The sequence below is a fragment of the Notothenia coriiceps genome, unplaced genomic scaffold (assembly GCF_000735185.1).
Source record: "Notothenia coriiceps isolate Sejong01 unplaced genomic scaffold, NC01 NC01_scaffold00016526, whole genome shotgun sequence".
Taxonomy (NCBI): domain Eukaryota; kingdom Metazoa; phylum Chordata; class Actinopteri; order Perciformes; family Nototheniidae; genus Notothenia; species Notothenia coriiceps.
The window spans coordinates 16,035-40,145 of record NW_011349227.1 but is presented as its reverse complement, the minus strand read 5'-3'; the positions used below and the strand labels follow the sequence as shown (position 1 = coordinate 40,145).

The 24,111-nt window shown below is 40.4% G+C and overlaps 2 protein-coding genes and 1 pseudogene across 6 annotated transcripts in view; 1 reads left to right on the top strand and 2 right to left on the bottom strand.

Annotated features, from left to right (window-relative positions):
• eif4ba (eukaryotic translation initiation factor 4Ba) overlaps window positions 1–3,559 on the bottom strand; it is a 14,774-nt gene extending 11,215 nt beyond the window's left edge. For 2 of the 4 annotated variants that reach the window (XM_010775948.1, XM_010775949.1), the window contains exons 1-2: window positions 3,422–3,501; window positions 1,043–1,186 (exon numbers count right to left, since the gene is read on the bottom strand). In XM_010775948.1, the coding sequence (XP_010774250.1) occupies window positions 1,043–1,186; window positions 3,422–3,485 (208 nt within the window). In that variant the 5' untranslated portion in view covers window positions 3,486–3,501. Of the gene's footprint in view, window positions 1–1,042; window positions 1,187–3,421 lie in introns of all 4 variants that reach the window. The other 2 variants (XM_010775947.1, XM_010775945.1) reach the window with 2 other exon arrangements.
• Window positions 3,560–5,056: 1,497 nt separating this feature from the next.
• On the bottom strand, window positions 5,057–8,896 carry LOC104949572 (keratin, type I cytoskeletal 18-like). Of its 2 annotated transcripts, none has more exons than XR_798816.1 (7): window positions 8,324–8,896; window positions 6,962–7,044; window positions 6,465–6,621; window positions 6,199–6,363; window positions 5,982–6,107; window positions 5,484–5,764; window positions 5,057–5,348 (listed from the first exon to the last, which is right to left on the bottom strand). XR_798816.1 is itself a non-coding variant. In XM_010775950.1 (7 exons), exons 1-7 carry the CDS (start codon window positions 8,786–8,788, stop codon window positions 5,309–5,311), a joined length of 1,257 nt encoding a protein of 418 aa, XP_010774252.1. In that variant the 5' UTR covers window positions 8,789–8,890; the 3' UTR covers window positions 5,057–5,308. The 2 variants fall into 2 exon arrangements, 1 of the variants encoding a protein (XP_010774252.1); XM_010775950.1 differs by having other exon boundaries at window positions 5,544–5,764; window positions 8,324–8,890.
• Window positions 8,897–15,736: 6,840 nt separating this feature from the next.
• Window positions 15,737–21,393, top strand: LOC104949578 (keratin, type II cytoskeletal 8-like; annotated as a pseudogene).
• Window positions 21,394–24,111: the final 2,718 nt, after the last annotated feature.

The window sequence follows — 24,111 nt, the reverse complement described above, 5'->3', positions numbered from 1 at the left end:
CACACACACACACACACACACACACACACACACACACACACACACACACACACACACACACACACACACACACACACACACGGTGAATGTGAGTTGTTTGGCTTTCTTGTCCGCAGCAGCAGAAAGCATTTTCGAATGTATCAAAGTGGGTCGTCACCGTCGATTTTCTCTTATGCTCCAACACACAGTTGCACGGGGTGCAGAATAGTTTCCCCCCCACTTTTTGCCCGGTCTTTAGTNGTCGGTAAATGAGATGAATTAGATTTTTTCATCTTGGTGTTTTCTCTATCGTGTGAGCTCCACACGTTCACTCTATACAGTGTTGTTTACATTCTGTGATGCGCGAGCTGATGACGTCACGTAAAGACGAGTTAACTTTTCCCCCCCTCAACTTTGTGTGGAAAAATGCGGGGATTATGCGGCATTTTGATAAATATGCGGCCTTTTGCTGATTATGCGGTAAATTCTGCGATCGCAGAATCGCATTTTTCTGGAGGGTCTATAAACCACACTATAAAAACACCATTCAATAAAACAATTGCAGTGATCAGTTTCACTGTCATCACTTAATCTGAAAGAAAACTGAAGATTCAAGGTTTTCATTGAATAGCAGTTTTGCAATACGAGTCATGTTTTAATCTAGAAGAATTTCATGACTTTATTTAATTACTTCTATATCATGGTTAGATGGCTATCCTATGCATTTTAAGGAGTTGGATCACCCTCATATCAGCAGATACTCAAGGTAGTAAAAACACAGAAACTGAATCCAAACCATCTCTACGTGGTTTATTAATTGGCCTGATCTTTTCTTACATTGATAACACTTGGAATGAAGAGACCATTAACCCTCGGGAACAACATATATATATTGAACGTTCACTGACTGCATTCGCCAAGGCATTTTCCTTTATACCCTCTCAACTAAGGGACAACCCGATCACAAGCGCAATGATATTGATCTCACTATCATTAAATGGAAAACTGAAAGACAGGTAGGCAAGTTAAAGACTTTATGTGTGCATTTCCTTAGTGTACTCACCATCACCGTCCAGGTCATCGGTCTCATCGGCCCAGCTAGTGGACTTTACTGGGTAGCTAGGGGGAGCGTTGCTACTGGTTCCCTTGTCGTCAGCCAGGAAGTCAGTCAGGGTGAGGGTCTTCCCCTTCTTATTCTTCTTCTTAGCTAGAGGGGAAATAAACACAGTGGACAGAGTAAGAGATGTGCCAGGACATAGTTTAGTTGTCCAAATGGAGGTCTTTAAAGCCCCCTGGGAAGGGTAATTCAAAATTGGCTGTTAATTGTGTAATATGGGATCTGATTGTATAGGTTATATACCTAAAAAGTATGAAGCCATTGGCATAGCTATGTCGTTTTAAATACATCACTTCAATTCACTGATCAAAACCTTTGCATAGAAAAGCGAATGCTAAATGTTCTACGATCCAAGTAATTGGACAAAGCATTAATAATAGTCAAGCTTTTTTATCAAGTGGGGTCAATTTGATGGATTTTGTAATTTATTCTACAGCAGCAAAATGTTTTAGTGATCGAAAATTAACTAATTAGATTGTTTGATCAGCCAAATAAGATGTTATAAAACAAGGTTCCCCATTAGTTACATGCTTATTTAAATATATCAGACTATTGGGGATGATTAATTACACATTCAACCTTGCTACTGTGTATACATTTTTACCATTCCAAGCTACATAGGCTTTAAAATGTTAAAAACACAACCCATTGTTTCGTTTTTTTTATATTTACATTATTCAAACAATGACGTCAGATTGCTTTTACGGCATGTAATAGATTACAATTCTTTTTTTTAACAACTCAGGGAAATATTACAAAATATAGTGAGTAAAGCAGTGAAATGCTGCACAACGGAGAGATTCATTCTTTAAGCATCAACACAACAACAGTCTGGGGTTTTGTGTGTTTTTCGCTTGTGGACAGCTGCATTGCCGAGAAGACAAACAGTATATATAGTGTGATATGTTGTCAACATCCCAGCCTGCAGTGATAGGACTGCAGTGTCTGAGTGATAACAAAAAGATCCCGGGCACTATTTCAAGTCCAATAGGTCAGAAAAAGGTTTTGCCTTCATTTGTTCATCCCCAATAATGCAATGCAAGGTGCAATACTTGTAACGTGTTCAAACCACTAGACTGCATGTCTGCTGCTTTATTTAGGGAATATACATTGGAGATCGAATGAAGGGTTCACATATCCATTTCAAAACATTCCTGCAAGTGTACATTTTAAAAAGGCAAACATTGCCAGTTACACATAGGGGCTTCACAGCTCATAGAGCAGGTCTGGTCTGTTTTGGTGCGAGGCAAAAAAGGGGAGCCACATCGTTGGTTATCAGCTTAATTGTGAAAATCCCAGTTGTCAGGACATTCTTTTCATACATCGTTACAAAACCTGCACACATGCAGAGCAACAGAGACTGTAACTGTAAACTCTTTCCCAGTGCACAATGCTAAGTCATTGTTTACAAGCAACAGGCCTTAAGGGCGTCGAGTCCTTATTCTTTATAAAACAGTCAAATTATTCTGACTGCCTAATAGCTTTCTTAGCGCACCGCACTCATGTAGCAAGCTAGTAGCTGCGCAACGTTAACTTTTGGCAGTACAGCTAAAGCTACAATAACATAAACACAACCCAAGTGTTTCTGCACAGGTTGTTTGTTTGCGAGTATGCAGATTGCTTTTGTCTTTATGCCTATGCGGGCTTAGTCAGCAAAGGAGTGCTGACGGGGGAAGAGTCTCTGCTTAGCAGGCTAGGTTTTAGGGCCTAGCACACGTCGCAGCGCAGAATCCAAGTGCGCCATCATTGGAGCAGGACTAAACCCACCGGATGGGACGGCTTGAAGTTATGAAGCTGCAAGTGAAGTGTTTATCAAGCGACCCAACAGGCCCAGCTGCCTCGTTTCATCAAACACCGATACCCGGGCGCCAGGCTGCACACGTGGGGCGCCTCAGCCCGGACTGGTCGGCCCAACCCCTCCTCCCCGAAACGCGCTTGCGCCCGATGATTATCTGCTCTGAGCGCCACGGCGAGCTCCGCCACGGGCATACAATGTGCGAGCTGTGTGCACGCAGTTTAGCAACATTTCACAACATGTCCCACACCGTCTAATGCATGTATTACTGTGAAGCCCCGATAAGCTGAAAACACTAACACCACTCTAACGTTTTTCATAGGAAAAGACCGCATGTAACCTGTAGGTTAAAATGCTCAGCTTGTGCAAGTCGTAGCTTCGTTCATTCGCCTTCTTCAAGCAGCAAGGTCTTTACTGGGCCAAAAACAACCAACGAACCGATTTATACACGCGGGACAACGACGCCAATCAATTACGATACATTAACAATACTATAACTTAATATTTGTAATAATTTTTGCTGTAAATACCGCTTAAAATCCCTCCAACCGACCCAGATCTTTCAACCTCATAAACCTCACCTGACGCCGCCATGTTGGAGAACGAGTTCGTAGTAGTTCCCGGATGAAGGCGTCAGAGGTTTATTGTCGGGAGCGCGCATCGCCGTTCACGGGCATGTCTCCTCCCTTGTTTGCCTATCCAAACTTAAAAGATGTTTAAAGAGGACTTGGCGTACTTCTATTTAACCACATCTGCTCATGTACATTGGACTTTGATATCCTTGTAACTGAACTAACGTTACATTTTCTCTAAATCCTTCGACCAAAGATTTCTATGCAGCTTTAGAAAGTGTATTGTCCAAGGAAAGAAATGAACCCGCTTGTTTTAATAACTCTCAATGTAGCCTATAGCCTAACTGCAAATAAATAGACATTACAGCAAATGAAAAAGACCAGGCAAATAAATATAACTAACAGGCAGAACTGGCTCCCTACACTAGTTTGTGAAAGTATGTGTAATTTTATGTTTTAAAAAAGCATTTGAACCAACAACACATTTCAAATAAAAAGTCCATATGGAAAGAGAATTATTTTCGAACAGTGCCAGGAATAAACCCCCATACTGCTCCATTTCCATTCCATAAATTAAATAGTGCAGTTTTTTGTAATGTAGCATTTCTGGAAACTAGTAAAAGGGATCAAATTAAAGAGTTGAACATATACAATTCTTCCTATAAATGAAGTGTAAAAAAGCATTAATAATGAACTCAAGTAGGCTATATGTTCCTGAACATTTGAGTAATGCTTAAGTTGATTTCAACAGATTTTTTAATATGTCGAGTTATCAAATATATCCAGGTTTTCACTGTATTTTGAAATGCATTCTTCATATTATAAACCTACTGCAAACGTAAGGACTTGATTCAAACCATATATATGTTGATTTTGTCGCTGTGGAGTCACCCATTGGTTTGGGGAATTCCATTTTGAAGCCTGGAGAATCAAGATTCAATCTTTCCGACTACACATTTCACTACACGACGCTCCCCATAAAATCTGTTCCTAACCCAACCCATTTCTGTTTCCGCAGTTCTGGCTACTTGTCAAGTTCGGAATTTTCAAGAAGATCTATTTTTTCTGTTGCCATCTTTTTTGCTAAAGGCTTTTGCATGAAGTTGCCGCTTGATTGATGCAAAACCAGATCTGAAATTCCAGTCAGATCTTTTGAGCCTACATTTTTCATTCAATCAAGAAGTTGTCTCTAATCGAAAGATATTATTGCACTCTGTTGGTTAGCACTTTAAAACCAAACAGATGTATGAGGTTTGTCTCCTGGTTTGTCTTACATTTTTCCGAGGGGCCAAACCTCAATTTCAGCAGCTTTAAGCATCCTGAATGGGTGTATGGAGGAGTAAGCAAAAAACAGAACTAGCATTGATTTTCATAATTAAGTCAGAATATATCTTGTAATATGTCAGCGATTCGTTTTTTGGGGTGTAGAATGAAATGAAATTACATCATTATTTGTCAATTACAATTATGGAATTCTGTTGGACTTTGTTTTCAAGGGTTCTGATAGCGCATTTAATAAATCAATATGACAACAACATAAAACAAGCACAATCTTACATCATCAAACAAAAACACATGCACAAGAGTCATGACTGTGGGTCAACAAGTGGTTTTATTCATTTTCATTTTGCTTTAGGTCAGGCACTAGTTGTTTTTTAAAAAGCCCCGCCTTGTATTGAATGCCTTCATTGGTAATTGCCTAAATCATTTATTGTTCACATGGAATGTAGTCTGTGTTCAAATTAGACTTTGTTTGTTTGGACCAGCGTGTTTTTTTCCCATCATTGATAGTTGAGGGTTGTTCTGCTTTAATTGTTGGGCTGGTCCCGGATTCTTGGTTCCAAATTAGTTCAGCGCCGCCAGCTCATCTATTGCATCCTGGAGCCTGTACAAGACACAGAAGACACATTTGACTTTCAAAGTATTTATGTCGTAATGCTTTCTCAAACTGACTCGGATCCTGCCTCATTCCAGTAACTATAGTACCATGCAAACCAGGATAAGTACTTTTAGTATTCACCTCCACCACCATCAACACCTTGCTTGGATCTGATTTTTCTCCTCCACCTAACTCTCTTACTTGAAGTCTCCACCATCCAGCAGACTCCTGTAAGTGCCAATCTCGGCCTCCAATTTCATCTTCATGCTGAGCAGCGTCTCATACTCTTGGGTCTGATTCTGGATGTTTGCACGCAGGTGGGTCAGCTCCTCCTCCAGACGGATAAGAAGGTTGTTGTACTTCTCCATTTCCATATTGTTTCTTTGCTCTGTATTACGTAATGTGTCTTCAAGGGATGCTCTCTGATGAAGGATTTGAAGAGGAGGAGTTAAAAGTGTGCCAAATATGTTGGTAAGCCAAAACATAGAAATCTTATGTTATGCATCATGTTTTTAAAATAAATAAAAGTCTCAAATATTGCAACAAGAAAAGATAATCTTATGAGAGGTTTTAATTATGTTATGCTTGTGAATAAAATTAAGATGAACAAGAACAGAATATAAAAACATGCATGCTTACTAAGCTCTGTTGGGATGCAAGTTCAATTTCCAGGGTCTGTATCTGTCTGGATAAGTCGCCCCTCTCCATTTGGGCTCCCTGGAGAGCTTCTGTGTTCTGCGATACCTCCACCTGCACATCTGAAATCTGAAAGGGGGAAAGGGAAAAGGTGTTTGCCAACTAACAAGATAGTTTCTGTAAGTATATTTGGTCAAATTTCCCTTTTGCTTAACATTACCTGATTTTCATGCCACTGTTTGAGGTCTTGCGCATTCTTCACTGCAAGCTTCTCATAATTGCTCCTCACATCTTGCATTATCTGAGCCAGGTCCTGACCTTTAGGAGCGTCAACATCCACTTGCACTGCTGAATTTGAGATCTGATTCCTTATCTCCATCACCTCCTATTAGACAGACAGAAAGAGAACATTTCACAAAAACATTACAGACTTGTGACGGACGCTTCCAAACTGTGGTGGTTAATCTCGATGAAGTATGAACTCACCTCCTCATGGTTCTTCTTCAGGAAGGCAAGCTCATCCCTAACATTTTCAATCTCGCTCTCGATGTTCATTCTGGTCATGTTAGTGTCATCTATGACTCTCTTCAGCCCAGCGATGTCGGCCTCCACAGACTGGCGGATTGCCATCTCATTGTCAAATCTGTTGGAGTGCAAAGACACAAACTCTGTTATTATTTTTAAAAGCATCCTGTGGACCGGTGTTGTAATTGAGCGTTTTGCTACTTGCACTCAGAACAGTGCATCTGATCATATGCATAAATTCATATGCTACAAAGATAAAACCAAGCAACACTAAGTGATAAGCTGTTATTCAAGTTTTGCTGTGATGTATAAAGGTACGTAACCTCAATATGGATTAAGTGTTTCAAACACAAATCTGCTCTCTGCTGAAATCATATTCTAAAGATAATTTAGATTTTAAGTCTCATGCACAGTACAAAAAACAAATACATTTAAATTCTTCTTTGTATTCAACATACTTCACTTTGAAGTCGTCAGCAGCAAGACGGGCATTGTCGATCTGGAGTACATAACGAGCATTGTCCAAAATCTCTTCGAAGATCTGGAAAGAAAAAACGATTGAACACAAAAGAAGTGTTTTAGCTGGCTAGAACGAACACAATTGTTCAACAAGAAGCCTTTTCATTCAATATTCAAATCATTATGACATAGTGAAGTATAACATAGCCTAAGAAAAGAACATATGATTTGAATCTCTAGTTCCCTTATTTAACAAAAGAGGCCCCAGATTCAGATTACACACCAGGGCCACAACATTACTGAATCCATGTTACAGTCAGTAAAAAGAGGAACCACAAACTGAAGTACAGGAGAATACAATGATCCTGTGCCAAAACTAAATCTGGTTTGTTTTAGCATTGTTGGAGAATGAATTGATTTCCTGTCTGACTAACTCACACAGGGAGTTTTTTTTCTCTCCAATTCTCACACAGCTGCACTATCTCTGTCCGTCATTTTCTGTGCATATACAACTGTATGTGTTTATGTATTCAAATACTGCAACATTCTTTGGTGCGTATGTGTGTTTGTGAGTTTATACTCTTATGTGTCCATGGCAAACTGCCTAAAGTCAAAAGGGGGGAAACTTTGCGACTTCATGTGTTGAGAGAGACAAAGTGGGACCATCAGTGTGACACATTGAAGATCTGTAGACTGTAGAAGAATGTGACATTTGACTCTGCAGACTGGAGCTGATTGTTATACAACTAGTGCACTCAAACGCATCTCTGTGGACACACACACAGATACACACTCATTCACGCTGGCAGCCCCAGATCCTTTGTGTGTGTGTCATTACCACACATCTGTTTCACATTGAGGCCCTCGTATACCAGAGTATGCGTGTAGAATCTCAATTTGCAAGCAGGACCATTTGGAAATGCTTTGGTCTGGTTTAGGTTTGTTCTCTTCAAGACATCTCTCATGATGCTGACCTCGTGGTGATGATTCATCAGGGGAAGTTCTGGACATTTTGTGGCATAAACTAGATTTACGGGGGAGGGTTGGAGTTGAGCAACCACACCCTTCATTCTCTAACCAGAAATGTGATAACCCACAAAGGAAATGCTGGCCGTCTCAGCACCAGTGTTCTCGAGGCATGAAATACATTGATAAAACGTACTGACACAGGTAGATCGTTAATCGATACATTTATTGTGCGTGACGATGAGTGCGAAAGCATTTGTTAAGTATTTAAACACTCTTATCCATCATTGTCCGTTTCACCTTTCTGTATCAAAGACAACTTCCTAGTTTTCAACATTTTACACCAAACTTCCCCTTTTTTAATTTTCATAATCATTATTTATTGTTATGCTTACCTTTCTGCGTAGGTCTTCAATGATGGGTTCATACTTGCTGTAGTCTTTCATGCTGGGCCCTCCCTTCTCAAGAGCCTCCATGATCTTCACCTCCAGCTCCTTGTTGGCCTGTTCCAGGTTCCTCACCGTCTCTAGGTAGTTGGCCAGGCGGTCATTGAGGTTCTGCATGGCTCCCTTCTCATTGCCCATGATGCCAGAACCGGCACCACCACCAGACGCTGTGGAAGAACCGGCACCACCAAAACCTGAGCCCATACCACCCCCCATTGCACTGCTCAGCTTGAAGGCAGAGGAAGAAGAGGTCATTGGGGCCCCAGACCGCAGGGAAGATGTGGAGGATGAAGATATGCGGGCCCCCTTCCCACCAGCACCGCCATAAATGCTGGCAGAATACTGGGGTGTAGAGCGGCTCATGGAGATGTGGGATGAAGACATCGGCTGCATGTTGGATCTTCTGTAGCTCATTTTGAGAAGTTTAGGCACCACAGACAATGAAGTGAAAAATGAGATGTGGAGCTGCTGGTCGGCTTAGAAAGTGAGTCTGGCAGCGGAGAGTTGGGAACTTATACTCCTGCTTCTCTCCTTCAATCACAGCTGGTCTTTCAGACCCTGCCCATTTCAACATGGCCCAGTCTTCTCTTCCTGCTCCCCCTCCCTCCTCTCTCGTGCTCTCATTCACCCACATGTTCCCTTTTTTTTAACCGACAATGTTTTCCGTCTCCAAGGAAATGTGTGAGGAATTTGTCCGTTGTGAAAAACATTCAGATTTAAGCAGCAAATGTGTTACCCAACTATCAAGATTACATATAAAACAGTTCACAAGAAATGAAAGGAAGCTGTTCTAGACATTATGTCGAAGGTAAAGTGGAATAGAATCAAAAATAAAAGTTTTAGGTCTACTCTGTAAGCACACCCCCAAATTCCTTTGGTTTGCCCATAAAAGGCACAATGCCTACCAGTTTCTGCATGGTTTCAAAGTTTGAGGTCAGCCATGCCCCAAAATAAGCACATTTCGACCTTCCTATCTAGACTGAACTGAAAGTAAGATAGCAGCTGCAGTATTGCTTCTTTTAGTTGTAGCTACAAAAGATGGGGAGGGGGATGTATAAACTTTATGTATAAAACTACGAAATCTGAGATTATAGCTACTTTGAGGTCATCAGCATCCATAGTGCCATATTTCTTTACTTTTTTATACACTGAAAAAGGGCAAGATTAACCAGTGGCATTTAATTGTTTATTAGAACAATCAGGAAGCCCTTACCAATCTGTAAGTTGACATTAAAATCACATTTCAACAGACAATAGGGGGGACATTATTATCATCGAATATTCCATACTGTAAAAGGAAACATATGGACACACAAGCTTCAAACACGCCCAGAAGACCTAAGAAGGGGGGGATAAGCCTAAAGAACGAAAGTAAGCCGATAGCACATTGTTCAGAATGCAATAAGAAAGAAAGAAAGGCTGCCCTCATTCACCTTTCAGAGGCGATTATCTGTTCAAATCAGCTCTGATGAGGATTTTGAACAATATACTTTGAAGCCTTATCTGGTAAGGTGTGTAAACTGTATACGTTTGATATCTCAGTATGAACAGCTCTCTTTTGTCACTAATCCTTTCTGACACCAGGAAAACAAAAATTAAATCTCAAAGCCTGTGTTCCTCTTCTAAACAGTACACTGTTCATTTTACTTCTCATAAATAACAATTATGTGAGTTTTATTGTGCATTTTAGTGACTAAATGCCATAGTGCCTATGGGAACTAGAATACAATATGCAGGAAACTGCAAAACACTATTCAACAAAAAAGAAGGAAAGAAACTGGATGATTTTCCTAAAAAACAAAGCTGTAACAAAAAATGTTCTTGGAAGACCATGGCAAAGTGTATGCCAGTTTAACTTGGGCTAAAGTTGTGGTCAGAGAGGATTTTCTCGCTAGGCCCCAGAGAACATGGATAACAAAACCAACGAACCACCCCAGGGGAAACTTGCAGAGGCTCAAACACCCTCCTGAGCCTCATACAACCCAGTTCTTTTCTTTCCTGTTGTTACTTCACATTCATGGTTGATCAAGTTTCAGTGTTTCTCACACTTTACAGCAGCCCCTCACTGTTCTTTTCTTAAAGCAGCACTCAATAAAAGGGAAAAAAAATAGGGAGTTAAAGCAACAAAAAAGCAAAGGAGTCAAATGACTCTAAACTGAGACCAGGGGAGAGGCATAAAGAGGAACCATGAATTAAATCAGCATGACTCATAACTCATGACTAGCGTCGCCGCTGTCCTGTTTGTTTGAATCTGTGTTGGCAACGAAGTTGCCTTGCCCACCAGGACAGAAAAAAAGAAAGAAATTAGAAACAGGGATGTACCTTGACCGACAGTTTTAATGAACTTAGCTAGTATATTGGATACATGTGGCACATTTCCCTGCACATACTTCATCTCATCATTAAGAAGTAAATGTGAATGCAAAATGTAATTACTTTAGAATGACACCACTGGCGTTTACATTGGTTCACTGTTAGCCCTGCTTCATAATTATATTCATGTCTCTCCCTCACAATGAAAGTCATTGACATACACGGCATCTGTGCTTCTCCAGAGAGCTAACAGGCAAGTCAACAGAATAGCTTACAGTAGCCATCCCCAGGAAGCAGAACAACCGGGATAATCTTCACTGAGAAAAGTCCACCCAGAAGATTGAGAGTGATAAAAACAATTTTTTCGACTTAGCTGTTTGCTCTGCCTCATAGCTAAAACATAATAATATGTAGTTCTTTGTGATTCATGCGACAGGCATGTTGGAAAATATATAAACAATATATCAGTAGACGAATACTTGTGCACACCAAGTCTCCACATAAATCTTTATATCGTTTTTTGTTTATGACTAATTATTCCTTAGAATAGATTTTCCACATGCAAGAATCTGATATGGATTGCACCCCTCTTTCCCCGATAAGTTGGGAAAAGAGCAGCGGAAAAGAGTTGGAGTCTATGAATCATTGTAACACAGCAGGAACCTGGAAACTACAACTTCAGTTTATGGGCTTCACAATACTTGGAAAAATCTCAGACTTTGACTCAGCTTAGAGCAGCCGCGAATTAACTTTACTCCCCTCCCTTTTTCTTTGGTCTCCTTTGGCACAACTGCAGTGCAACATGTGAGCTCTAACATGCTTATATACAAAGTCAAAAACATACATTTGCATATATGCATATGCATATTTATGCATATGATTATGGACACCCTTACAGCTGCATGGGATGCATGCATGTGAGTGTGACACACTCTTTCACAGAGATTTTCTTACATCATCCCTTTTTATCTTGATCACTCACTTGACTGGCACCAACATGTTTAATAGGCATCAAATAGGCAGTTTGTTTATCTTGTTAATGTATAACTTTATTGCAGTTTTATGGCCAGAATTGTCATGAAAGTGTAGGGGTCACACATCAGAGGTTAGTGAAATGTGTCGACTAAGAGACATTTTCTCCATTGTATGTCATGTCCATTTCTAGCGCAAAGACATTTCACAGGAAGGCCTAAAAGGTGCAGTGAGTAAGAAATGCTACATTGGAAAGTCACCTATAGCTGACTACATTTCTCACATGGGCACAGTTTAATCTAAGGAAATAAAACTGTTTATTAAATGATTTACTTTATTACTTTGAGGTAACATAGGCATGCTAACATGCTCGGAATGACAAAGCTAACAGGCTGATGCTAAGGAGTAAAGATGTACAGAGACGTCATTGTCCTATATGTCTCTGAAATGTCATTAGATTAGAAGACCAGAAGTGGGCAGTTTCTGATTCAGGTAGTTTTCTAAAATCGAGCACATTTTGTATTTTCCAATTGTTATTCAATATAATTTGTGTGACTACAAAGCATTACATTGATGTATTATTGGCATATAATTAATAATGAAGTATCTACAAATTAATATATTTCACTTTTCATCACATGTTGGTCCCCCCAACAATGACTGGGTATCAATGGCCAATTAGGCTGAATCTTCCATGAAACCTATGTCTGATCCATACAGAATGTCATATCTTAAATGCAAAAATATTGAATTAAATACCAGAGAAAACATTTTTCAAAAATTGTTTTTAAATAACTGTAACAAACTTACAGAAATCCATCCAATAGTTGTCCAAATATGACACTCATCACAAATGTCAATCTCACGGAGTCCCTACAAGAAACAATGACCGGTCAACACAATCATTAAATGGTAGTCATCCATGAGACTAGGAATGTTTGGAACTCATTTCCTGGCAAGCCCCATATAGTTGCAGAGACATTTCCATCTGGACCATTTGGTGGACAAAGTGGAGAGTCATACCCCTAGTGTGGGTGACAAAGCAACTTCCTATAGACTGGATCAAGTTTCATGCAGCAGATAAGATCATAGTCAATGAGATACAGTGATGACAACATGTGACCACATCATGCCACTCCTCCTGTGAAATTTCTTTGGCTGAAAACACTTTCATCCTACAGTCGCTAGGGGGCATGAGTCTCAAAGGGAACGCAGCCACTGTAATATGAGAAGGGTGATGAGGTCTAAGAAACTGCATGTTCTGTACTTTTCTGTCTGGCTTGTTTCTTTGAGTACATGTGTGCTCCCATTGTTTAAAACCATGCACCATGCCTTGGTGTAGTGTTTTTTCATGTCTGTGTAGGAGGCTCCTTGTTTGAACAGGCATTACAGGGCAAGGCAGGCTGTTAGTTTTAAAGCTGATTATACTGATCAATCGAAGGCTGGGCAGGGTCCTTCAGACCACTGCAAAGTCCAACTTTAAGACCACAACATAAAGACAGGCAGTATGTTTATCCTCCTTTTATTAGTTTTCTGCATTTCCCTTCTCTATTTCTACAACTTTTCAATTAAAGGGGCCCTATTATGCTAATTTCCAGGTTCATATTTGTATGTTGTGCCTCTTCTGTGCCATGTTTACATGCTTTAATGTTAAAATATGCTTTGTTTTTCTCCTCCTGCCTGTGCTGCAGCACCTTTTTCCACCCTCTTTCCGAAACCAGAGCCCAGTCTGCTCTGATTGATTAGCTGGCCGACTCTGTTGTCGTTGGTCAAGTGCTTCGAGATGTCCTGCCCCTTAGCCTATCTCGTATACTATGTTGGAGCGCTAGCCAATAGAACAGCGAGTGTGAAATTACTATGTTACAGAAGTAAACAAAGGACTACATTCGAGGCGTTTCAGGCAGGGGGGAGTGTGGGAGAAAAACTCCCTCTGGTGTGAACTTTGGGATTTTAGCCTTTGCAGAACTTTTACATGCACAAAGCCTATACAACACACTACGGGAAGTTACATTCTCTATGTCTCTTGTTGTTTATAAAGCACTGCATGCATTATTTGTTTATCATATATTACATGATGTAAAGATAAATGTTGAAGCAATGCCACCACATTAGCTAAAGCCTTTAGCCTGCTTAAAATAACCATCTTGGATACAATCCAATTCCCACTGAATGTGTCAGTAAATCTGTTATTCATTGTTTAATAGGTTTTTTCATAACCCTCCACTTGCTCATCTCTTCCCTCACCCCCTTCTCTCTTGTAGCATGCAAGTGTTTCTCTCAGCACATTCCTGACTTGATGTGTCACAGCAGCTTCTTACAAATCAAAACATCACTGGCCTCTTAAGGGACTTGAGGTCAGAGGGTAAATTACATTCTTACTATCTGCATGCAGAAAAAATTAGACATTCTCTTATCTGTAGGTCTTTATGTTTAAGTCATCAAACTTGAAGCGAAAACAGCTCTGTTCATGGGTTGGTGTAAGATCCTGAGTTATTGAAACAACAAAAACTGGTTGACTTGTACATATATGGTTGCCTCCAAGTTTAGCACAGCAGCTTCATTGTGAAGGGTCACGTCAGTGTTTCAGACAAGCCAAGCAAAACATGATTTTTAAAATGTCTTAAAGTCCCTTTTAGGTTGTTAATAGGTTCTTTCCACAACATGTGCCCTCTTAGCTTATTCATAGCTGATATAAATGTTAAGTTTATTTTTATAAAACAAAAGAGGAGGGGTGTGTTTAATATTTTCTTTGACGGAGCAAGGGGTTTATTCTGGTAAGGATTAGGCAACAGTCAAGAAACTAGTCAGGGAAGATCTTGAGTCATAAATCCGACAAATAAATCATGATTTCCACAATATGATAGGATGATAGTTCATGATTTAAATCAAACTGTCATAAAAGGATAAGGGCTTACCGAAAATGTGTTTTGATCCTTAATGTGTGCCACTATGGAAACAAAAAAACAACAATTTATATCTAAGTAGCTGGCTACCTATTCCTACCTACCTACCTACCTACCTACCTACCTACATACCTACCTACCTACCTACCTACCTGTCCTTGTTTTTGATGTTGTGTTTTTGATGGGTTGGGAAAGCTGTTTAAGACTAGGTGGGGTCCAATAAAATAAAAAGACAATCTTTATTTGCTCTTTACCTGGCTGATATGGGAGGAATGTTCATCAATATGTGTGTGCGTGCATGTGTTTGTGGGTGTGGGTGTGTGTGTTCAATGCCTTCGGTTATTTTATAATTGTGCAATTTTTCACGCTTCAAACACAGGATTTTACTTGTGACATTGAAGAAGGTGCAACCTGTCTATGTGCACTTTCCTTTTTTTTCTGTACTGATCCCTTTTCTTGGATGTGTTCCAACATGCCTGCTGAAGAACATATAGAGCGCATGTATAGATAATGGAACATATTAAGGGGGTACATTTGGTTTTTCCACAATTATGAGACATACAGTGACACAGCATACAAACACATGAAGCACATCACACTGGACACCAACAATTTGCTTTGCAATATGCCACCTCTATGAGGAGCGTTTTAAAGTAGAAGACGAGGTCATAAAATGATGCGCTGTTCATTATACTCAAGGTTTGATTTTATAATCTGGTATCACAAGAGTGTGTGTGTGTGTGTGTGTGTGTGTGTGTGTGTGTGTGTGTGTGTGTGTGTGTGTGTGTGTGTGTGTGTGTGTGTGTGTGTGTGTTTGTCGGTTTGTCTGTTTGTGTTTGTGAAAGAGTGCAGACGATACAAGAGGTACAATATATTTGAAGTTTAATTTTAGGGATGCAAAATAGGCTTTGCATGTTTGTTATTATGATGTAAAAGCAATGTAACATTTAAAGTTTGGAAAATGCCTTTTGAAGTAGAAGTTGTACCACTGTTTCTGCAGCACTTTAAACTGGCACGGGGACTATTATGTAATTCTTGTGCTCTCTCCAGCAGTAAATGTGGAGCACAATGTGATTTTCTTCCCTGACATTCCCTCATCCTTCACTCCCCTGCTGCGGGCGGCATCCAATTAGATCTCTGCAGGGCCCCTCCCCTGCCCTGATAAATAGCATCGGAGACCAGGGAGGGTCTATCTGCCTCGCTCTCTTCTCCCCTCACACCACTTCATTGCTACAAACTCCATCTGATATCATGTCTACCAGAGCTATGAAGAGCACCACCTACTCCACCGTGTCCTCCTCCAGGGGCCCATCCCAGGGCTTCAGCAGCCGCTCCTTCTCCGGCTACGGGGGTGTAGGCAGTGGCAGTGGCAGGCAGAGCCTCAATGTCCGCAGCTCTTATGGGGGAGTTGGCAGCTGTGGTGCTGCTGTAGGTGGCGGGGGGTATAACATGGGTGGTGGGTATATTGCCGGGGGTTCTGGACAAAGAGGAGGTGGAGTGGAGTCTGGCTATGTGGGCTATGGTGGAGGTATGGGAGGTGGCATGGCCCATGACATGGGGGCCCCCATCACAGCGGTGACTGTGAACAAGAGCCTGCTGACCCCCCTGAACCTGGAGATTGACCCCAACATCCAGGTGGTCCGCACCCAGGAGAAGGAGCAGATCAAGACCCTCAACAACCGCTTTGCTTCCTTTATCGACAAGGTCAGTCAACTTAAAGGGACATTTTCAAAATTCATACATGTTAGTTAAATAGTAAAAAGAAAAAAACTTTCTGTGGGTCCACAAAATACTTTTTGTTGAGGATAAACTGTCGGTTCCTATGACTGTTAGGATACATCTATACAATTCCTCACAGAGTGAAAATATAACTTCAGGAACCTTAGAGGAAATTACTGTATTGAAAGCCAGAATAGCTCAAGGTGAAAGAAGTCTAAATTCACCATGTAGATCATCCTTGAGTCAAAAGTGTATATATAGCAATATGCAGTCATCTAAAAGCCATGTAGAGTGGTACTGTGAAGGAAACTTCACAGTTTTTTGAGTAATGCTTTGGCTCCCTCCCATGTTTTCACTCTGGAGTGAGATCATAGAGCTCAGATAAGAGAATCAACCTGGATACAGAGCTCGAAGAGAAGAACACATTTTTCTTGAAGGGGGTGCATCCAAATGTGAGCAATATCCTGAAAAGAGATAAAGTCCAAGCTGCAAAATCCTATTAATCAAATAAAGCTTGCTGAATAATAACAGCATGTACATAAAACCTACAGTACAAAAGTGGGCGTGTCATGGGCTAGGCAAGCTTTGCATGGGAAGCTTGTTAAATACTGAGTGGAGTAAACAAATAACAGTTATCTGAACGATACCCACTTTATGAGGCTTTATGAAAAGCAATAATTTACTTTTATTGTTAGTAGTATCAATCATTGTTAAGCACCCACTGTTAAATAGAGTGCAGAAACCGAAGCCTGACTCCTCCACCTGAGATTAATCAGATTCTTTAGTTATCGAACATTGCAACACTCATGTTTAATGAGGTACCGCAAAGTATGACAGAAGTGAAATAGATAACCGTGAGACTAATTCCTCAGATTGTAAAACAAAGCTTGCATACCATCATGATATTGTACACACTCAGGTATAGCTGCGTGTCACATCGTGTTTGCAGAGTGGTAGCAGGACCCCACCCAGGGTCAGGACGCTCCATAGAGAAGTTGCAAAGGGGGAACTGGGAAACAGTGCCTCTTTGTGTTGAAAAGTGGCACTATGGGTGAGCAATATACTATGGGAGTAATTGATTTGACATTTAGAGTGTGTTAGATGTGGGAGGAGCTACTCATTTTCTTGCTGTCAATCATCATGCAGTTCTTTGTCCATTAGGAAACAAAGTGAAGCCATTCATGTTGTTTGAGTAACGCATACATGCATCTTTTTTCAGTGCATATTTGTCATAGACCAACCTCCCCATACATTAAAGTTTTTGTTTTGTAAACAAGCAGTGCAGTATCTTCCCATCCTTTTACAATCAATCCATTCAAAGTCCTTTCCGTGTGACCCATATCTACAGAACTGTGTTTTTCCTGTTTTCTATTCATCAATCACTTACTTACCTTTTCTGTCTGCAGGTCCGCTTCCTGGAACAGCAGAACAAAATGCTTGAGACCAAATGGAAACTTGTGCAGGAACAGACCACATCTCGCTCCAATGTTGACTCCATGTTCGAAGCCTACATCGCCAACTTGCGCAGACAGCTGGACAACTTGGGTCACGAGAAAGTCAAGCTTGAGTCTGACCTGCATCAGATGATGGGCATGGTTGAGGACTACAAAAACAAGTGAGTGGAGCATAATGTTTCAACCATCAGTGGAACTCCTTAAATAAACTATAATAAACATATATTTAAACAGTTGATTGCATGACCACTGCACTATATATTTAAGGAGTAATCTTTCCTTTCAAGGTATGAAGATGAGATCAACAAGCGCAATGAGTGTGAAAACAACTTTGTCCTCATAAAGAAGGTCTGTCTTTTCTTATTTTCCATATTATGCCATAATTAAACCATAACAAGCCTTCGAGCTAAATGGCCACACAATGGCCATTGTACCTCAGGGCCAGGGCAGCATGCAACAATGAACAATCTCTATATTTGACTTTGCTGTGCAGGACACTGACGCAGCCTTCATGACGAAAGTGGAGCTGGAAGCCAAACTGGAAGGGCTATCTGATGAGATTGAGTTCCTGAGGCAGATCTACGATGCAGTACGAACCTTGTTTCCCTTTCCAGTGGCACACAAATGAATGATAGATTCAACATCTAACAAAGAGCATTTGCAAAATGATTTGTTAATATATTATCCACACAGGAACTCAGTGAGCTGCAGGGCCAGATCAAGGAGACATCTGTTGTGGTGGAGATGGACAACAGCCGTAACCTGGACATGGACTCCATTGTGGCTGAAGTGCGTGCTCAGTATGAAGACATTGCCAACCGTAGCAGAGCCGAGGCAGAGTCATGGTACCAGTCTAAGGTATGATCCTTGTGATTTATGTCAAATAAAAGCATGTCAAACCATGTGGCTAGCANGACTCGAACAATCTTCACTATTACCGTTGTTTATCCTATTGTATTTTCTACACTACCTCTATCCCAACTAAAAACCTAAGACTAGATAAGGGGACCCCACTCCTGGTATATATATATTGCACATATTGCACAAAGGTGGTTTGTATTTAGCAGCAAGGGGGTGTTATAGTCTGTGTTGTGGNTATATTACAGTTATTAAAGATGGCATATATAAAGTATATATTGCACATAAAGCACATATTGCTCATAGTTTGACGGTATTTAACAGCAGCAAGTTACACAATCTACAAAATACAAGATACATACCTTGTATGTATCTTACAAATGTAATGTAATTTCTCACCTGTGCTTTAACCATTTCAATTTCAGACTGGAGCCTCATTATCCTGCGGTTCATGTCAGCTATATCAGCCTTGGTGGTCTTCAGGTCTTCACCATAACTGTGTAACTTGCTGCTGTTAAATACCGTCAAACTATGAGCAATATGTGCTTTATGTGCAATATATACTTTATATATGCCATCTTTAATAACTGTAATATATACCGGGCTGCTAAATCCTAAGAACTGGGATTTGATTTGTAGATTTGATTTGTTTTTGATCTGTATTTTTGAAAATTATGTAACGTTTTTAGTTTTTATCTTTTTTTAGCATATTGTTTATTATATTATAACTTAGTACTTTTTTTTAGCATATTGTTGTGTTGTTTGTTTATTATATTATAACTTAGTACTTTTTTAACGCATTTAAGATATGCAACACTAAGCTGTCTGTGGCTCTTTCCTGCTGTAACTCTGCAAATGTCCCCTCTGTGGGACTAATAAAGGGATTCTGATTCTGATTCTATTATTCTTTGATTTTAACTGATTAAAAAACCTCCTAACTTCAGCAGTAATTCAAAAGTGGTAGAAGCACCTGGCCTTAAAAAGACAACAGGATCTCACATCACTCTTTGCTTTTCATTCTCTACTCTTAGCGAAACAATTTGGAATCTCAGATCGCAGAGGCTGAGGAGCGTGGTGAGATTGCAGTAAAAGACGCTAGACTTCGCATCAGAGACCTGCAGGAAGCGCTCCAGAGAGCCAAGCAGGACATGGCCCTTCAAGTGCGCCAGTACCAGGAACTGATGAACGTGAAGCTGGCACTGGACATTGAGATCGCCACCTACAGGAAGCTGCTGGAAGGAGAGGAGTACAGGTAAGGTGTTGCTTTGACAGCACCCTCCTGTGGAGCTGCTGAGAAATATATTTTTAACATCATTATTATTGTGTACATAACGTTGTGTTCTACTTGCTCCTGTCTTGTTATGTTTACTCTACAGGTTAGCTACTGGAATCAAGACCAATATAACCAAGCAGACTTGTAAGTTCATGTTCTACCTTGGTTTAACTGTTTAACTTTTGATTGACAGTTTAAACTATTAATTAAAAATGGCATGACTTCATGATGCCACCATAGGTTATATGTTGGACAGCACTCTTCCCTTTTGAGATTTTTGCACATTTCAATCACAGATAACTTCATTCCACCTAAAATATTGCTTCTATGTCTGCACTTGTGTTAAATACTTTGACAAACCGTGTCAATAAATGCATGTGCTGTTTACCCCATGTTAATTGGAGTAGACTCAAATCAAATGCATTTCAACTGACTTTTTAGGCCCACATGTACTTTTTAAATCTCTAAGAAGGAGAACTAATGGTAACCGAAGCTTTTGCTGATACGGAAAGATACTCAGATAATAATGGACCTTTTTTCCCAGTACTGTCTTTCAATGTTTATTTTTTACATGTGCAGCAATGAACTACAATGCCTACGGCCTGGAGAGCTCCCGAACCCCGTCCTACGCCAGCTGCTCCTTCGGTGGAAGTGGAGTCAAGGCAACCATCGGTTCTATTGCTGCCCTTGAAGGAGCAACAGTAAAGAGCACCACAGTCACCAAGACAGAAACAGTGAGGATCAAGACCGAGGAGAAGATGGAGGAGAAGATGGAGGAGAAGAAGGAGGAGAAGAAGGAGGAGAAGAAGGAGGAGGAGCAGGTGGAGGAGCAGGTGGAGGAGCAGGTAGAGGAGCAGGTGGAGGAGCAGGTGGAGGAGCAGGTGGAGGAGCAAGAGGAGGAGCAAGAGGAGGTAGCAGTCGAGGCGCCAGCTGTCGAGGAGAATAACGAGGAGGCGGAGGTGGAGCAGGAGGAAAAGGAGGAGCAGGTGGAGGCTGAAGCTGTGGCTGAGGAATGATCATTTGTTCCTGTTTTATCTGATTTATGATTGATGATATCGGCCTTGGAGGTGAATAAAAAGCACACCAACTCTGCTTTATTATCCAGGTCTCGAATTTTTCACACCAAAGTGCCTTCACAAAACAATGTTTCTTCTGTAAGAGGTGTAAACACAACTGTTATACATTTCATGTAAAGATGCTAAAGGATGAGTCTTTGTTCAGGTATCTGAAAAGTCTTAATACATTACTGTAAACTGCCTGTGGTCAGTGATCCTTGCACCACATGTGTTTAACCAGCAGGTGGCACTGTTGTATCTGTTTTCTTCTGTTGCTCTTGGGGTCCGAGTAACTCGAAGCACTGATGCCACCTCGAGTATACTGCTGCATGGACCTTATTATGTACCTGCTGTAACATGAATATATGTGAAGAAAGTCTTCCATCTTCTCAAAAACAATTTCTGTGCGTTACCCCTGGCGACACATCATGTCCTGTCTATTTGCTCGACAATAAACCTTCTTCAAACATTAGTTTACATGGTGTACTGTTGTGTTACTATGTTTTCTACGTTTCCTAATAAGTTTATGTAATTGCACTTTTGAGAAATACTTCATCTGCCAACCATTAAGAACAAGGCTAAAAAAGATAGGAAAATGAAAAAGATATTATGCACACAATGAAAGACCTGTGTGTGGACATTTTTAATCTTATTAAATACACACATGAACGCACACATGAACACACACAGACACACACACACACACACACACACACACACACACACACACACACACACACACACACACACACACACACTATTGCCTGAACAAGTTAGATGCCGCCTATAGTGCACTGAGATTTGTCACAAATTGTAAAGCACTTACACATCACTGCACCCTGTATGCCAAGGCAGGTTTGCCATCAATTACTGTAAAGAGGCTCAGTCATTGGTACACGTTTATTTACAAAGCTTTGTTGGGTAAACTCCCGTATTATATCTGCTCTCTGATAACACAGAGAGTTGCAAAGAGCTATTGTCTGAGATCGCATGATGTAGTATTGTTAGATGTGCCAAGAGCAAGGACTGTCTTAAAGACAGCTTTTATGTGCGCAGCTCCACTTGCTTGGAACAATCTTCAGCAATAATTGAAACTGAGCAATTTCATTCCTCTGCATGTTTTTAAAGCTAGGCTAAATAAAATGCTCGTTGATACGATGGGCACTTGTAAATGTCTATAACTATGTACATTTTGCCTGTAAATATAATGTATGATGTCATTTATTGTTTTGTGTTTCATGTGGAACCCATATGCTGCAGGTCTCCCTTGAAAAAGAGATCTATGATCTCAAGGGACCAATCTGATTAAATAAAGGTTTGAAATGAAATGAACACACACACACACACACACACACACACACACACACACACACACACACACGGTGAACTTTAAAAGGCCTGAGAGAAACTCGAACTTACATGATAATTTAAACATTTCTCTGACAAGTCCCATGCCTAAGACCGGGGACACGCTAATTGCAGGGTTTCTTTTCAACAAAAGAAAGTATAAGGTCATTCATGATTATAAAATGTCAGCAAATGTCATGGTCCAAACACTTAATAGATCACTAATCCCTTACTGTAAAACAAATATAATTATACATGCAAAGTTCACAAAACAAAACCAATCCAACCAGTCTGATCGAAACATGCCAAGAGTTGTATCGGGAAATAAAACGTTAAATCTAATATGCCTGTGAGTGTACTGAAGTTACAGGTGATTTACTGTAAACACTTTAAAGAGCAACAGGTTTGAACAGGAATTGTGGGTGGGGGTGCCACACCCAAGGCTATACAACTTGAAGTTTTTGGAGAACTATCAAAATCCCACAGTACCACCCACCGTTCATTGCACACACAAAAAAAAACAGTTGCTGCTGCCGACACACTGGGGCTGACTGGATCAGTTTCAGGTTTAAAGGCTTGTTAGTTAACTGTATAAACATGATATCACAGTGTATGAAAAGCTTTGGTAGTTTACATTGACTTTGCCTTTATTTAGGGGGTTTGAAAATACGTTTGCATCAGAGCTGGAAGAAGGACTTGTAAAACAATATCACATCATAAAAAACGATCGAAATATAGAGAAGCTGTCGCACCAAGCACAATGTTAATGAGTTACAAACCAGTACATTGACTTAAATGAAATAGGCTAACATTGCAAGTTTTGTTTTAATGTATATTATGTCCTCATTCAGATATTATGTGTTACTATTGAATGATAGACCAGTCATCACCAAAAGACGCAAGATTAACACTCTTGCAGGAAATATCTGACATGATATATAATAATGTTATGCAATCAGAATGTTAAAACGGTGTTGGCCTCAGCAACTTCATGAGCCACAAGCCACGTCAACAAATACCGGGTGTGTCAGGGCGTGTTCGCTTCTGTTGTTTTACATTGGCTTCTGTGGGATTTGCGGCATTCCTTTTCTGTCTATTGTTTTCTGAAAGTGTGGTGTGTGTTTCTTTATTTTATGATGCATTTCTTTATTGTATGTGGTTGTTTCTCTTATTTTCCCTTGCAGCAGCTCCTTTGAAGCTGCAGCCTCTGAGCCCTGATTTTACACTGCATATTCATAATATTTCTCTCTTTTACCTGGGAAGTACATTTATACAGTAAGGTTGCAAAAGTACAGTAGTAGATGGTACAAAAAGTACCTGGTAGTCATTGTTTGAAAACTCTTTTGGAGGAATGGTGTCAATACGCAAAATCCCATTTAAACAATCATCATCGCGGATGAACAGAGCACACACCTTCAAGGTGATATTGTTTTGGTTGGATGTTATCACATGCATAGTTGCAATGAGTCCACAGATCTTNGCCTCTGAGCCAGGGCCGGCCCTAGACTTTTGGGGGCCCTAAGCGAGCTTTGGCTTGGGGGCCCCCCTCACTCTAGCGCGTTCTCACTACAACACGGAACCAACTTTTGTCTTATGATGTTAGCATAAGCACACATATTGTATAAATAAGCATGTAAAGACCGTGGACCTAACCTCCTCTAGGGGGGTCCTCACCTCCTCTAGGGGGGTCCGGGGGCATGTTCCCCCGGGAAGATTTTTTTTTAAATATTGAAGTTAAAAGCATCAATCTGGTGCACTTTGAGAGAAACATTAAGAGATCTATGGATACATCTCTCAACACCCATATGAAACAGAACTGTAAACAGATTTTTCTTTATGGATA